Source organism: Oryza brachyantha, chromosome 3 (assembly GCF_000231095.2).
Source record: "Oryza brachyantha chromosome 3, ObraRS2, whole genome shotgun sequence".
Lineage (NCBI taxonomy): Eukaryota > Viridiplantae > Streptophyta > Magnoliopsida > Poales > Poaceae > Oryza > Oryza brachyantha.
In genome coordinates, this window is record NC_023165.2 from 6945457 (window position 1) to 6961547 (window position 16091).

General features: G+C 41.0%; 1 protein-coding gene and 1 non-coding gene across 3 annotated transcripts; both read left to right on the top strand.

Moving 5' to 3' along the window:
* Positions 1–3996: 3996 nt before the first annotated feature.
* LOC121054043 lies at positions 3997–4135 on the top strand. Its single transcript, XR_005811510.1, has one exon. It is a non-coding gene; the product is annotated as a small nucleolar RNA Z247 (small nucleolar RNA).
* A 7488-nt stretch (positions 4136–11623) lies between these two features.
* Positions 11624–15649, top strand: LOC102699852 (tyrosine-specific transport protein-like). Of its 2 annotated transcripts, none has more exons than XM_015834349.2 (7): positions 11624–12257; positions 13172–13577; positions 14074–14211; positions 14451–14610; positions 14719–14851; positions 14944–15093; positions 15213–15649. In XM_015834349.2, exons 1-7 carry the CDS (start codon positions 11856–11858, stop codon positions 15468–15470), a joined length of 1647 nt encoding a protein of 548 aa, XP_015689835.2. In that variant the 5' UTR covers positions 11624–11855; the 3' UTR covers positions 15471–15649. The 2 variants fall into 2 exon arrangements, with proteins under 2 accessions (XP_015689835.2, XP_040377504.1); XM_040521570.1 differs by lacking the exon at positions 11624–12257 and adding an exon at positions 12908–12941.
* The last annotated feature ends 442 nt before the right edge of the window (positions 15650–16091 follow it).

A 16091-nucleotide genomic window follows, 5' to 3' on the forward strand; every position in this document is an offset into this window, starting at 1 on the left:
GTGGAGAGTCGCCCGCACGGGGTTGGAGAGGACGGGATAGGCGGAGGAGAGCCCACGCAGTGGCAACACTGCACTGCACCTGCCACATTCAATGCACCATGGAGGCATGGATCCATCTCCGGGTGGAGACTAGAGACTGTAGTAAAGGTTAGACAAACACGGTTTCTACGGTCACTCTTTATTAAGTTTTATGGGCCATCTTTTTACCTAGATAAAACACTCATCTCATACATATTTCGTCTACTGTTGTTTTTAGGACCTATCTAGATACACAGAAGGTTTCATCTCCAAAATACTCATTTCATCTCTCTCTTCATTAATACTTTGTCACATCATCAAAAATATTTATATAACATCTATTTATTATTCATGAAACTCCCATTAAAATTGGCCTTAAAGCCGCTAGCATATACATTGTTGGACTTGAACACACGTTACGCACGTGTTTCTCTAATAATGTTGTGTCACGTAGAATCCTAATTGACAACTTAACATATATTTACGATGCAGAATAGAGATTAGTAATACGTACGGTAAGAATGCACACATGTTGCTATTTATATCAATTGATGTTTGACATTAATCTTTATGAGATTGTTTAGGCTGCATATAAATTTCGTATCATACAAAAAAAGTTAACTTGGACTAGACATGAAATTAAAATATGGAGGTCCTAAGAGTTCAGACCAATAATAAACAAATTCGTAGTTGAGGATGTCAATATATTAAATATGAGATATCCCGCATATATGCACTTACCTCATCCAAAATACTACGTACTCAACTGTACTCTCCAACGTAGATAAACCTTTGACTAGATAAGAAAAAGAACCCTAAAAAGAATAAGCATCATCTAGTCTGACACAGGATGCCTAAGATTGCTTGTTCTTATCCCGCGCGCCTTATCTCCTAAAAGCATCCACAATATAAATAAAAATGGTCATTATACAATAAATAATCTTATATGAGCTACCTTTATACATTGCGAGAGTGGTTATTATAGCATTACCGGCTAAAGCAGTCCTTAGCCATATGGGTACCCATAAGAATCAAAGCTCTTTACACCTATTTAGGACCCACTTTGTTGTCTACCCCATCCATAAGCATCATGAAGCTTGCCACAACTAATGTCACCTACAGTGGGTCCCACTCATAAAAACTACATGATCCTTATGTCCTAGGATCTAATGCCTCTGTTTAAAAAACTTTATTTTTCGATTATGTGTCTAATGTTTTATTCTTCGATTCTGTGTATAATGTTTGACCATCCGTCTTATTTAAAATATTTATAGGAAAACCTTAAAAAAATAGTCACGTGTAAAATATTATTCATGTTTTATTATCTAATAATGATAAAAACATTAATTGTGAAAAAATTTTAAACAAGACGAAAAGTCAAATATTATATAAAAACAAAAAAAATAAACTTATTTTTGATAGAGAAAATACTTAGACAAGGCGTAACTTGGAGTATAAAAGCAAAGGCCTCTCAGGAGGGACATGACCAAAATCTCAAGCCAATACAAGTTGCATTGAGTGAGGTATGATATTTCCAATAGCCAGCCACCAACCACTTAGCCAAGATTATATCTCATTGATATAGCTGTGAAGGTTAGGTTAGGGTTCATTCACTTCACACAGGCTGTTTGATCTAGAGATTTTTTTAGTTCTTGTCACATTAGATGTTTGAACGTTAATTAAAAGTATTAAATATAGACTGATAACAAAACTAATTGTATAAGACAAATTTTTTAAGCCTAACTAATCCACAATTAGCAAATGTTTACTGTAGCATCATGTTCGCTAATTATGGACTAATTAGACTCAATAGATTTGTCTTGCGAAGTAATTCAGAGCATAGAGTGAGTTTTATTAATAGTCTATTTAATACTTCTAGTTAGTGTCTAAACATTCTATGTGACAGAGACTTAAAAAAAAGTCCTTAGAAACAAACAGGGCCTTGTGTGCACCTAAAGCTATACATGTAATCAGGATAAGGGTTATTACCCATATCAGGGCACAGCCCATTTATACAATCCTACAATCATAATCTTGTTTCTTTGCTAAAGATTTGATCTATCCTCGTATCAACCTTACCTATCATACAAACATCATAGTCAAGTTACCACCCGTTGAGAGATGACAAATTGAACCAAATGAGGGCAATGCAATTCTACTATTAAAACGACGAGAATTTTATTTGTATAATTGTCCAAACAATAAATTTATTTGCAAGAGAAAAATGGAAAATGACTAAAAATAAGTGTATATAGGTTATAAGTGAGTTGCATAAAAAGAGATGACAATATAAAAAGAACATATATATGGAGTATCTGGCTGTAGCTTTGCACTAGGTTTGACTTGGCCATAAAACTGTTGTCATAGTGTACCGCTCCACTTACACAGTGTACTTTACATAATTCCTCGGTCTTGGATCAAAGATGTCGTAGAGGAGGTGAATAAGTTTTGTAAAATAATGGTCTAAAGATAATACTTTTAAATTAAATGTAACTTAAGCGCCTAGGTTGTGAGTTGTCCCGAGTTTCACAACCTATGTTTACTCAAAGTAAAACACACAACACAAGAGAGCAAGCAATAAAGATGTAAATTGCAAGGGAGTTAAAAGAAAGCGAAAGAAAACAAGTTGAGTTTTTTCCTAAGGTATCCGAGATCGGCAATCTCCACTCGTCTTCGTTGAAGCACACACAAGAGTGTTGCTCACTCCTTTGTTCACATATGCAAAGGTGCTTTCATATGGGTGACTGTCTTCAGGTGAACCCCGAACCCTTCACAACATATTCGGGTCTACCACAATCTTCCAAGAAATCAATGGATTCACCTTCGAAGCCATTGGGGCATGTCAATACACCAAGAGAAACAAGAGATGCCTTCTCACTCGAAGTTATACACACATTATTCTTCGTGGGTGCACACAAAACTACTAGAGACTAGAACCAACACTAAGCTTAGAGAGAATGAAGCAATTTATCACAAGAATAAACTCTTGGATTTGCACGAGGTTCGGTCCGCCAACCTGAGAGGGCTCCAAAGTCACCAAAGAGTCCAGGAAACCAAGTATTTGTAGAGCAACCAAGCTAACTAATCGCTTGTGTTCGTTGCTAAAAGAAACAAGACATTTACATAAGGTTGGATAGTTCGACCACAAACGGATTATCTAGATCTTTACAACTTTACAACAATCACTAGTCAATTATGTTAGAAATATAGTTGTTGCATATACAAAGTATATGCGTGTGTGTACATGCTGCAGATAGAGTCCTGGATAGAGTTCTGGTTTAGTCCGGCTGAGTTACATGCGCTAACTAGGATTAGTTAGAGTTAACACCGATTCTATCTGTATCTTGCACAATATTTGTTCACCACGTTGGAGGTTGTTTCCAACACATCTCTATATATATGTGCGGCCCGAAATCAAAGGGTTTAACGCTTCCTAGAAGTTTTATATGGTATCAGAGCCACACCAGCTACACATAGATCTCATCTCGCGATCTAGCGATGGCAAGTTCCTCCAATGCCGCCACAAATCCCCTCTTGGGCCAGATTGTTCCTGAGAAACTCTCCAGGACAAATTTTCTCCTGTGGAAGGCGTAGATCCTTCCAATCATCCGTGGCGCACGCATGGAAGGCTACCTCACCGGCGCGACACCAGCTCCTCCAGCGTGATCGACGTCAAGACAGATGACAAAGTCATCAGAAGCTCAAATCCAGAATATGAAACTTGGATTGCAGCAGATCAACAGGTTCTTGGTTTTTCTTTTGTCCACTTTCTCAAAAGAAATACTAACCCAGGTGATCAATATGGAGACTGCCGCTCAAGCTTGGAAAGCAATTACCGAGATGTTGTCTTCACAATCTAAGGCGCGTGCCTTGAACACACGTTTGGCACTGGCGACGACCCACAAGGGCGATCTCAGTGTTGCTGACTACATCAACAAGATGAAGTCTTTTGCCGACGAGATGTCTTCCGCCGGCAAGCCACTAGATGATAAGGACTTGATGTCTTATATCCTTGCTGGTCTGGATGATGATTACGAACCAGTGGTCTCATCACTAGTTGGGCGAACAGAAACAATTACATTCTCTGAATTTTATTCTCAACTAATGAGTTTTGAATCTAGGCAGAAACTGCGCCACTCAGCGTCACACTCATTTGCCAACAGTGCAAAGCGAGGCAGCAAAAACAACGGCTTCAACAATTACAACTACAACAATTCAGGTCGAGGAGGCGGTCGCAGCGATGGTGGTCGGGGAGATCGCGGTCGCGGTCGCGGAAATAACACTGGCGGTCGCGGTAACAGCAAGCCGCACCCCATGTGTCAGCTCTGCGGGAAGCCAAGGCATGTTGTTGCGGATTGTTGGCACAGGTACGATGAATCTTACGTGCCATACAACAAAGCCGCAAACACAGCTTCATATGGAACAGATACCAGCCGGTATGTCGACACTGGAGCGACAGATCACATCACAGGAGACTTGGAGAAATTAACAACCCGAGAAAAATACAACGGGAAAGATCAGATCTACACTGCAAGCGGCACAGGTATGGGCATTAAGCATATAGGTCATTCTTTAATTCATACCCCTACACGCAATCTCTTTTTGAAACATATTTTACATGTTCCCAATGCTAAGAAAAATCTTGTGTCAGCAAGACGCTTAGCCCTTGATAATCATGCTTTCGTTGAAATTCATCCAAATTTCTTTCCTATCAAGGATTAGGGAACGAGGAACCTTCTGCTTAGAGGGCCCTGCCGCAATGGTCTTTACCCCATACCAAAGCTGCCTCCTTCATCATCATCCAAGCAAGTTCTCGGGGTCGTCAAACCTACCATCTCCAAGTGGCACAATCGTCTGGGTCACCCATCTTTACCTATTGTTCAAAAAGTAGTGAGTAATAATAATCTCCCTTGTTTAGGAGATCTTAGTGAGTCTAGTGTGTGTGATGCTTGCCAACGAGCCAAAAGTCATCAGCTTCCCTACCCAAAGTCTGTTAGTGTGTCTCATTCTCCTTTAGAACTTGTGTTTTCCGATGTTTGGGGTCCTGCCCCTGACTCTGTTGGTGGCAAGAAATATTATGTTAGCTTCATAGATGATTTTAGTAAATTTACTTGGATTTATTTTCTTAAGAAAAAATCTGAGGTGATAGAAAGATTCTATGAGTTTCAACAATTAGTTGAGCGTCTTTTCAATCGAAAGATTATTGCCATGCAATCCAATTGGGGAGGAGAATATGAAAAACTCCACTCTTTCTTTACCAAAATTGGTATTACTCACTATGTATCTTGCCCTCATGCTCATCAGCAGAATGGCTCGGCAGAACGCAAGCACAGGCATATCGTTGAACTAGGCATATCCCTCCTTGCTCATGCATCCATGCCTCTAAAATTCTGGGATGAGGCCTTTCTTGCAGCCACATATCTGATTAATCGCACACCCAGCAAAGTAATCCATTATTCTACGCCTTTAGAGCGTCTCCTACACCAGACACCTAGCTATACTTCTTTGTGGACCTTCGGGTGTGCATGTTGGCCAAACCTTTGCCCATATAACACTCGCAAACTTCAATTTCGCTCTAAGCAGTGTACCTTTCTTGGATACCTTTCTTGGATACAGCAATCTCCATAAAGGGTTTAAGTGTCTTGATGTTTCAATTGGCCGGGTGTACATATCTCGGGGTGTCGTCTTTGACGAAGAAGTTTTTCCCTTTGCTAGTTTAAATCCCAACGCTGGCGCCAGGTTGAAATCTGAGGTCGCTCTTCTACCCGCGTTCATGCTAAATCCGGACGTAACCAGTGGGGGTATGCAATTGAATGATCATATGCTTAATAACCATTCTGAAGAAACTAATCCTTTTGATGAGAATGCAGCAAGTCAAGGCGAAGAAACAGTGCAAAGTTCGGCCATACACGGGACGGGTGCAGAGATCCAGCTAATAGCACGGAAATTAGTTCAACTGACAGCACTGAAATTAATGATCTAGAAGATACAGGCGCTGGCGCACGCAGTCCTCCTCTTGGCATGGATCCAGGAGATGCCGGCGCTGAAATCCATGAAGGCAGTCCTGTAGGACGCAGCATCACTGGACGCAGCCTCACTACTAGTCCCGTGCTCTCTCCCGTTGATGGCGAACAGCAGCAGTAGCAGCAATTTGACACCAGCAATAGTGATGGCCAGATTACTCTCCCGCAGCCAGGTCAAGGTGATAGGCCGGTTACTAGGCTGCAAAGAGGCATACGAAAGGAGAAAAAGTATACAGATGGAACTATAAGGTATGGTCTTTTTACTTCTAATGGTGAACCAGCGTGTCTAGCGGAAGCTCTTACCGATCAAAATTGGAAAGGTGCTATGGATGCTGAATTCATGGCATTAATGAAAAATAAAACTTGGCACTTAGTTCCTTCGCAAGAAGGGAGAAATATTATTGACTGTAAATGAGTCTATAAAATAAAAAGAAAGGCTGATGGCAGCCTAGATCGGTATAAAGCTCGACTAGTAGCAAAGGGGTTTAAACAACGTTATGGCATTGACTATGAAGATACCTTCAGTCCAGTTGTTAAGGCTGCTACTATTAAAGCTATTTTAGCCATGGCTGTATCCAGGGGTTGGTGTCTTCGTCAACTTGATGTGCGGAATGCTTTCTTGCATGGTTTACTCGAAGAGGAAGTATACATGAGACAACCGCCTGGTTATGAAGACAAAAGTAAGTTCAATTTCGTTTGCAAATTGGACAAAGCTTTATATGGACTTAAACAAGTTCCTCGAGCATGGTATTCTAGACTAAGTGTAAAGTTGTGTGATCTTGGCTTCAAGGCTTCAAAGGCTGATACTTCTTTATTCTTTCTTAACAAAGAAGGGGTTACTGTTTTTGTGCTTATTTATGTTGATGACATAATTATAGTGAGTTCTACACAGGGTGCATCAGAAGCATTGTTACAAAATCTCAAACAAGAGTTTGCTCTCAAAGACCTAGGAAAGTTGCATTATTTTCTGGGTATAGAAGTGCATAAAGTTCGTGAAGGTCTGTTGTTGACTCAAGAAAAATATGCATCTGATCTTTTAAAGAGAGCAGGAATGTTAGGGTGTAAGCCTGTGAGTACTCCTATGTCCACCTCAGAAAAATTGTCAGCTCATGTTGGTTCTGCTCTAGGAGAGCAAGATGCGACAAATTACAGAAGTATAGTTGGAGCATTACAATATTTAACTTTGGCTAGGCCAGATATTTCGTTTGCAGTTAATAAGGTCTGCCAGTTTTTACATTCTCCTATGGAAGAACATTGGTTGGCGGTTAAGAGAATTTTGAGATACATTAAGTCGTCAGTGGCTTTTGGTCTTAAGATTAGTAAGTCTCCTTTTGTTTTAGTCAGTGCCTTCTCTGATGCACAATATTTATTCACCACGTTGGAGGTTGTTTCCAACACATCTCTATATATATGTGCGGCCCAAGATCAAAGGGTTTAACGCTTTCTAGGAGTTTTATAAATTAGTCATGCACGTACTAGGCCGGGACAGTTCGATCTAACCTAGAATACCTGTTGAACTAAGACCTACGGTTAGGAGCGGTAATGGGTCAATGCCCTTAGATTCTTTCTAAATCCTATTTAATTCTTAAATTTTTTAAGCTTAAAACTCTATACAATTTTATTTTTAATTCGTTTTAAACTCAACCCTTAACTTTTATAGACAAAATGGTCGGGCCATTGCCACCCCTACCTACAGTTAATATTTGTCCAGCAACATCTGGAAAAACATAAAGGCAGATTGTTCGGGTCCAGCCCAGATTGTCCAGCTCAAAATCATCGCATGGATCGTTGCTTGGAATTACCTGTGGATACCCTTGATTAGACTATCCAGCTTAAGGTGATCACACAAATCACTGTCCAAAATTACCTGGACAACACACTTTAAGTGAAATATCTGGCTGAAGGTGATTAAAGCTCGATCGGACAATCTGATTGATGTAGGATTGTTGGACTAGTTCGGACGGTCAGTTTATTTTTAATTTTTGCTTTTAGATCACTAAAAATATAAATATGTATGTATAAGTTTTATTCGTAATTATTTATAAATATGTCCTTTTGTTTTTTCCTCGAGACAACCAAAACATTGACCACCTAAACTTGCAACCAGATTACTCATGTTAAATCAATAAATCAGCTTTGTTTCAGGTCAATAACCTCGAACTGCCTCATTCATTTGTGTGTTTTAGGCATGATGAGCAAGTCATGCACGCATTCCTATTAATTAGCATTTAATAAGGGTACTTTGGAAAATAACGCGTTCTACAATTTATTTGGGAAAATAGTACTCAACATTCGAAAATGGCATATTCCAAAAACGGACAGAACAGTGAAGTTGGCTGTCTTATGAAAACGCAAGACATAATTGTGGACATGAGAAGAAAAATCAGACGTATTTAAACATCTTTGTTGTGGACCATATAGGTGCACGCAAATTAAACGATGAACCAATACTTCCGAATTGTCGATTTCTCTCATTTTCACAACACAAAGCATTTGAAGAAAATTCTCCATCTAATTCTCTTTTATCTATATCTAGTATTTCCTCCAGTTCGGTAATTCTTATCATTTTAGAAGCAAACTTTTAAAACATTGACTATTAATAAATTTTAACATATTTAGTTTGAAAATGTTGGGATAACGTGCATAGATGAGTCATAAATAATACTTTAATAAAGATAAATATTTATTTGTTTTTAAATATTTAATGGAAAATTATATATAGTTAAAGATAGATTTAGATGATCGTGTCGTTGTCTAAAATGAGAAGAGTTACCAGACCAGAGGGGTATATTTGAAGCTCAAGAAAAGTCTATTCACCTCCCTAAACTTTTCACGGAATTATGAAAAACCAACCATAAAATCCTGATTTGGACACCGTTCACTCAACTTTATAAAACACTCTCTACACCACGGCTAGATCAGTTTGGAAGAATCTTAATTCATAGGAATAGAAAAAACTGAAGTAATAGGAATACATGCACACATCTGTGGACGTAAAATTTAAAATATTTTTTCTATGTCAGAACGAAAAAAATCCTTTGTTTTCTTTCTATACTTTATTTCTACAACCCAAATAACACCTATATATAGGATTTTTTTGAACGAATCCAAATACTTTATTTTCCCCAAAAATGAATCAGTCTTACAACTATATCTCTTCGTTATTGCTAATGCTTATAAGACAAATTTAAATTTTTACCCTTAAGTTTAGAGTTAAGTTTAGGGTTTTTTTCATCGTAGTTTATTTTTTGATCTTATGTTTTAGATCGTTAAGAACATATATAAAATTTTTATTCATAAATTATTTTTTATTTATAAATTTGTAGTTGGACTTTGCCTAAAAAAACCAAAAAATCACCGCCTTAAACTAACGAGGGCTGGCTTGGCAGACCAATCAGAGGTAAAATTTACTATGTTCACAAATATAAGGTTTTTTGTGATGCATGCAGGCAACTAATGAAATCTTTCATTTTAAAAACCCAAAAACTTAAATCACTAACGTATAAAAAGATACTCCCTCCGTTTTAAGTTTCAACAATGTACGACTTTTATCCATATATATATATATATATATATATATATATATATATATATATATATATATATATATATATATATATATATTCATCAATTGATGAATTTAAACAATGCTAAAAAGTCTTACAATATGAAACAGAGGTGGTACATTTTTATGTTTTGCCGTAGACAACTTAGGCCGTGTTCGGGAGGCCCCTATTAGTTATCTTGCCTTTCTCGTTTTCCACGCGCGCGCTTTCCGAACTGCTAACGGTGTATTTTTTGTAAAAATTTTCTATATGAAAGTTGTTTTTAAAAATCATATTAATCTATATTATATTTTTAATAATTAATTAATTAATTAATCATGTACTAATCTATTACTACGTTTTGCGTGCCAGGCATAAGTTAACTTATGCATGTCCTGCCGAACACGGCCTTAGAGCATCCCAACAGCTCATCTAAATTTGGTCATCTATATTTTTATTTGGATGATCATCTAAACTAGTTTCATCCTTCATATTTCTTTGTACTCCACTAGATCATCCATATATGACATCATCTATATCTCTTTGGAGGATGGAGAGAGATTATTTAAATATGAAGGTTCGGTGACATCTAAAAATAGATGATATGATAGCCATTCTGTTAGAGCTTATAGTATTCATCATCTATTTTTAGAATAGAGGATGGGATAGATGAGCTGTTGGAGATGCTTTTAATGGTTTTTTATTTTAAAGTTAATTGGTCGATGCCATTACAAATTGGCATGATTGCAAAAATGTCATTACCATTTGTCATGTTGGGTGACAAGGTGAACGCTATCTTTTCTAACAAGGTGAGCGCTATCTTTTCCAAAATTAGAACCGTGTCATTGACATCACTTTTTTGCTTACCTTCTCCTATCTTCCCCATGAGCGAGCTTGGAGGCTCGTGGGCCCTTCCGTCCTCCAACATGCTTAAGCTCGTCATTATGTTACCAACTGCCCTGAGTTTCTTGATGCTCCCTCCGTTCCAGAATAAATTAAACTTTAGGCTTACGTGTCTAGCGTTTGACTATTTATCTTATTTAAAAAAATTAAGAAAATTTTAAAAAATTAGTAACACGTAAATTACTATCCACAATTTACCATCTAATAAAAATAAAAATATTAATCATTATTTTTTTAAATAAGACGTTGAGTCATACATGATAGATAAAAGATAAAAAATTAATTTATTTTGGGACTTGAGGAATACAGCCCTGCGTGCTCCTGGCACCGAAGTGGACAGGGCTCGCTAGATCCAGGTCAGTGACCACTCTGTCACCAAGGGCTCTGTCCTTCCCATCAGGATTGGTGGCTACCATAGGTGACGAACGGTAAGAAGAGTAGCGTTGAGCCTATGTTGTCATCGACTGACCTATGGCAAGCTATGGACTCAAACTATCTCTAAAAAAAAGCTATGGCCCCAAACTAGTGGATGGCGCGCGCTGTCAAGCGAGGGCCGTATAGACGATTTAGGGGTTGTTTCTAAACTTTTTAGCCCTATGCCATATTGGATATTTGGACACTAATTTAAAGAATTAAATATAGACTAATAAAAAACTAACTTCATAAATGAGTGGTAATCTGCGAGATGAATTTTTTAAGCCTAATTAATCTATAATTAGAGCATGTTTACTGTAGTATCAGGCTAATCATGGATTAATTAGACTCAATAGATTCGTCTCGCAAATTAGTCCAATATTATGGATGAGTTTTATTAATAGTCTACGTTTACTATTGATAATAAGCGTCTAAACATTCGATGGGACAAGGGTTTAAACTTTAACCTCTTATCCCAAATAACCCCTTATAAGTGCACACAACAATATTTTTAGAATATAATTAAGTGTTAATAAAATATACTCTTCGTTGTTAGAATAAATAACTTCGTTGATTCATAGACACATGCTTCATAGTTCAATCTTATTAAAAAAAATCATGTAATTATCATTTATTTTGTTATAACTTGGTTTATTCCAATACATTATAAATACGACTTTTATATATTAAAAATCGGTGACAATAGGCGAGTAGCTCCAAACGAATTGCGTCCATGGTCCAGAATTTCCCGTCAACCGTGTCCGTCAGCCCGCGCGTTCTACTGGTACACCACAGCCGCAAAAGATTCCTCCTTTTCCGCCACCGGCGGAGCAGAGCTCAAGATTCCATCCGATCGAGTGATCCACGGCCACTCCGACGATGAATATACCGCCACGGGGATTCCCTCCAGTCCCCACCAGCTAGCTCACGAACACCCCAAGAAATCTCCCGGATGCAGGGAGCCCTCGCGCGCGCGCTCTCGCAACGCGCCCCGCACCGCTGCATCCCACCGACGACGACGACGGCGACGGCGACACGCCTGCCGGAAAGGAGAGGCCTCTGCGGCGGCTCCGGCGGAACAGTCAACGGCGAGAGGGCGCGGGCCGCGGCCGCCGCCGTCGTCGTGGTGAGAGCGGCGCCTGGAGGAGCGCGCGTCGGCGTCGGCGGCCCGGGCGTAGGCGACGCGAGGCCGCAGCAGGGGGAGGAAGATGTGGGCGCGGGCGAGGCGGTGCCGTCGTCGTCGTCGTCGTGCGGTGGCGCGAAGCGGGGGAGCGTGGTCGGCGCCGCCGCGCTCGTGGTCGGGACCAGCATCGGCTCCGGCATCCTCGCCGTGCCGCAGCGCACGGCGCCAGCGGTGAGTCACTGACTGTAGTATGCATGCATCAGAGTGACGTAGGTACGAACGACCACCCGCGCGATTTTGACACGTGATCAGTGACGCATGATTAGACTATTAGAGGAAGGCGACGGAATTAAAAAAAACACACACTGGAACTAATCACACTCTCATGATCATCATAGTGCCTCGGACCGGGTCCCTCGCATCTTCCACAGTGCCAACTGCAAGCAACGATCACACTTTAAAAGTGCTACAACTAGTCTGGTAATGCTGCAACGTACGGCAGAGTAATTAGTGATGGCCCATCTACTCCATCACCAGGATTCAGGACCATGATTTTGGCACAGAACGGACAGCACTCGGCTTGTATTTTTTTATCAATGGAAAAATGTTTTTCTGTTTTTTAATAATTATTTAATGGTATAAACCATGTACTTAACTACTCACTATTAGAAAGTTGAAAATCTACTTTAGAAAATTAAGATGATGAATTTTTATATGTAATTTTTTTTTCAAAAAACACACCTCTCAGTGGCTAAGAAAAGTAGGCATAAAAAACTGAGAATAATACGTGGAAATAACACAGCCGCTATAGTACTATCATATCATGAGACAGATCTGAAGGAAGCCATCCACACATATACCTATCACAACTACAAACCATAAACCCCAAACAGCTGAATTTCTCTGTCTTTGTAGGTACGAGCATTCAAGATTCATTTGGTTAATTGTCGACCCACCAACCTTGAGCATTTCTTGATCTGGCAAGATTGCCAAAAACATATCCAGAACAGAAAATGGAAGTAAAAAAAAAAAAATAAACTTTGGCTTGGAGCAGCGAGCAATAGCAAATGCATCATGCATGGCGGTTGTTGTTTACTTGGCTCGATGGTATTGCTGACCGGTTATGCAAACGGTTAATTTGGCAGGGGTTCGTCCCGAGCGCGGCGTGCATGGTCACCTGCTGGGCTTTCCTGGTGATCGAGGCGCTCCTCCTGGCCGAGATCAACGTCCACCTGCGGCGAAAGAAAGGGAAGGACGCCGGCGACGGCGGCGGCGGCGGCCACCTGGAGGTCATATCACTGAAGAGCATGGCGCAGGAGACGCTGGGCGAGTGGGGAGGGAACCTGGCCGCCGGGGCCTACCTGTTCCTGTCCTACACTTCGATGGTCGCCTACACGTCCAAGTCCGGCGAGGTGCTCTCCCGCCTGATCGCCGGCGTGCCCGAGCCCGTCTCCGGTGGCGCCTTCACCGCCGCCCTCGCGCTCCTCATCGCCGCCGGCGGCACCGGCGTGACCGACAAGGTGAACCAGCTGCTCACTTTCGTCATGATAGGTACTGCTCGCCCACTCTCTCATCAATCAACTCCAGTGCGCCGTCAGTTGTGATGAACGCTTGAACAGAGGAACCAAAAACCGTTGCACGATTCGTCGCATACTATTTAAAATCTGCATTAATTAACACACTTAAAAAAGAACAAATCTTGGCATCTGGCCCGTCTCCTTTCGGAAGAAATTCTGGTGCCTGAACATCTCCAAGCTAAACAAGGCAAAAAAATGAAGTGCCTTCAGAAGATGGTAGCATGTGGAGTAGTAACTCATTTCTGAAAGAGTAGAGACAGAGACGAACAGACACCCATTCTCCCCACACCGGAAGCTCCACACTGCATGCCTGTACCACCACCGTTCACTGTGACGAAGTAAAAGCAAACCTACTGGCAGATGACCAGATACATCATGCACCTCCGTGTTCTTGCTGTCATCAACGTGCTCTGTCTACTTGTCTACTGCATTAGTACTAACTACCATCGTGAATCTGCCTACTGATACAGGATTACTGCTGACGATCGAGGTCTCAGCAGTGGCATCCGGTGCCGGCCTGACTACGCCAGCGAACACCAACTGGGAGCAGGTCCCTGCAACGCTTCCCGTGATCATCTTCACGCTGGTCTTCCACGACATCGCTCCAGGTACACGCAAGCACCCCATGGATGAAATTTGCAACTTGCAAGAGGTACCACTAAACTAGTAGTAGTCCAATACTTGCTCCGTTTCATAAGACTTTTCAGCGTTGCTTAGAATCATATAGATGCTAATACATTTAGACATATATCCAAAACATTTACGTTGATAAATCGATGAATTCTATGTAAGACTTACAATATGTAACGATGGTAGTAGCGCTGAAGATTAATCACCAATGTCGCAGTGATATGTGCTTACCTTGGAGGGGACCTCGTCAGGATTCGGCTCTCGATACTCGTCGGAAGCATTGTGCCACTGCTGTCATTGCTCGTATGGGATGACATTGCACTCAGCGTCTCCACGGATCTTAATGGGTTTGACATCATGGACATGCTTAAGACAGAGTGAGTGCCTCTACTGTATCATTAGCACCAACAGAACACAGGTCAACAGCTTTTTCTGTAACAAGTTTTGGAGTCATTGAATCCTAACGTACAAAGTATCCCTTTTAGATGGAGTTATACTGTTGTGGAGACGTTCTCACTCCTTGCTGTTGGGACATCGCTGATCGGGACTCTGCTTGGAGCCTCACAGTTCTTCATCGAGCAGATGGCCAATCTTGTCTCTTCTTCAGCCCAAGGACATGTATGGTTTCATCAGCCGAAGGACTTGTAGTCGTACTGATTAATATAAGAACAATCTGTTCAGTGTTCTGAACAAACAGTCGATGCGTGCAGGAAGAAGAAGAAGGATCAAGGCATCGTGGCGGCAGAGCAGTTGACGACAACGCCATGCTCAGCTACATCGCTGCAGGGGCTGTGGTTGCCCCAACCGTGCTAATTGCAGCAACTGTTCCGAATTCATTCTCCATAGCCACTGACATCGCAGTGAGTATACACCAGAACATGTGGCTGGCTTTGCTTCAGTTCTTGGCATCCTAGCTAGCATAGCATGATTCCTCACTGGAGATTAATGGCTTGATGGGGGTTCATTTCCTGGTGCCCAGGGCGGCTACTGCATGACCATCCTATACGGTGTTCTTCCTCCATTGATGGCCTGGGCTATCACCACCTCCAGGATGTCAGATTCGAGAGCCGGATCCGTCGAAGCAGAATCATCTGTCGGTGGCGGGGCCAATGTGGACTTGACCAGTGCAAAGCCAGTGCTAGTCGGGATGGGGGTGTTCTCTGTGCTCATGGTGTTCGAGCAAATGTCCCAGGATCTCGTCAGTTTTCAGTCCTATCTCCTCGCGTGGACAGGCTGAATGAAGACGGGGAAGAAGTAGCAGGCAGAGCGTTTCTCGTCATGAACTGATGATTCAGAGCAGAATCGTTAGGTTAAACTTGTATGCTGTCAGTATAGCTTGCATATCTCCTGAAAAAAAGAAATAGTATAGCCTGTAAATACGATTGTAAATAATAAATCGCCGTCCGGTGCCGCGCATCTCCTCTTGGGCCTAAAGATTGATGGCCCAAATCAGGTCGCTACCGATGCAAATTCGGGTGGTTCAAAGTCGGCCGCTTACTAGTGGGATCTCATATGATTGGGCCGTCAGGTGCTCGTCCTAGAACGAATCGGGGGCTTGGGGTGCAGTGTGGAGCCGAATGTATTAATGGGCCTATACAGGGTGGCCTCTATGATCTCTCATTGGGGTTGCTCGGCATCCTACTACTATTTATTACTTTTATCTTTTACTTATATTTTTATACTTTAAATTTACAGTTGATTTTGAGATTTTTTTATAGTTATTTTTCAGTCTTTTATTATTAGATTGCATGCATATATAAAATTTTTGTTCATAAACTATTTGCGTTTGTAAATATATTGTTTAGCTTATTCCTGGGATAAAACCAAAAGATGGGCACCAATATAAAATCCAACTCGC

Excerpts from the sequence above, each read along its gene's own strand:
- LOC102699852 (XM_015834349.2), top strand. The coding sequence starts at position 11,856 with ATGCAGGGAGCCCTCGCGCGCGCGCTCTCGCAACGCGCCCCGCACCGC. Across the intron at positions 13,578-14,073 it reads GCTCACTTTCGTCATGATAG|GATTACTGCTGACGATCGAG; the intron begins GTACTGCTCGCC and ends CTACTGATACAG. Across the intron at positions 14,212-14,450 it reads CTTCCACGACATCGCTCCAG|TGATATGTGCTTACCTTGGA; the intron begins GTACACGCAAGC and ends CCAATGTCGCAG.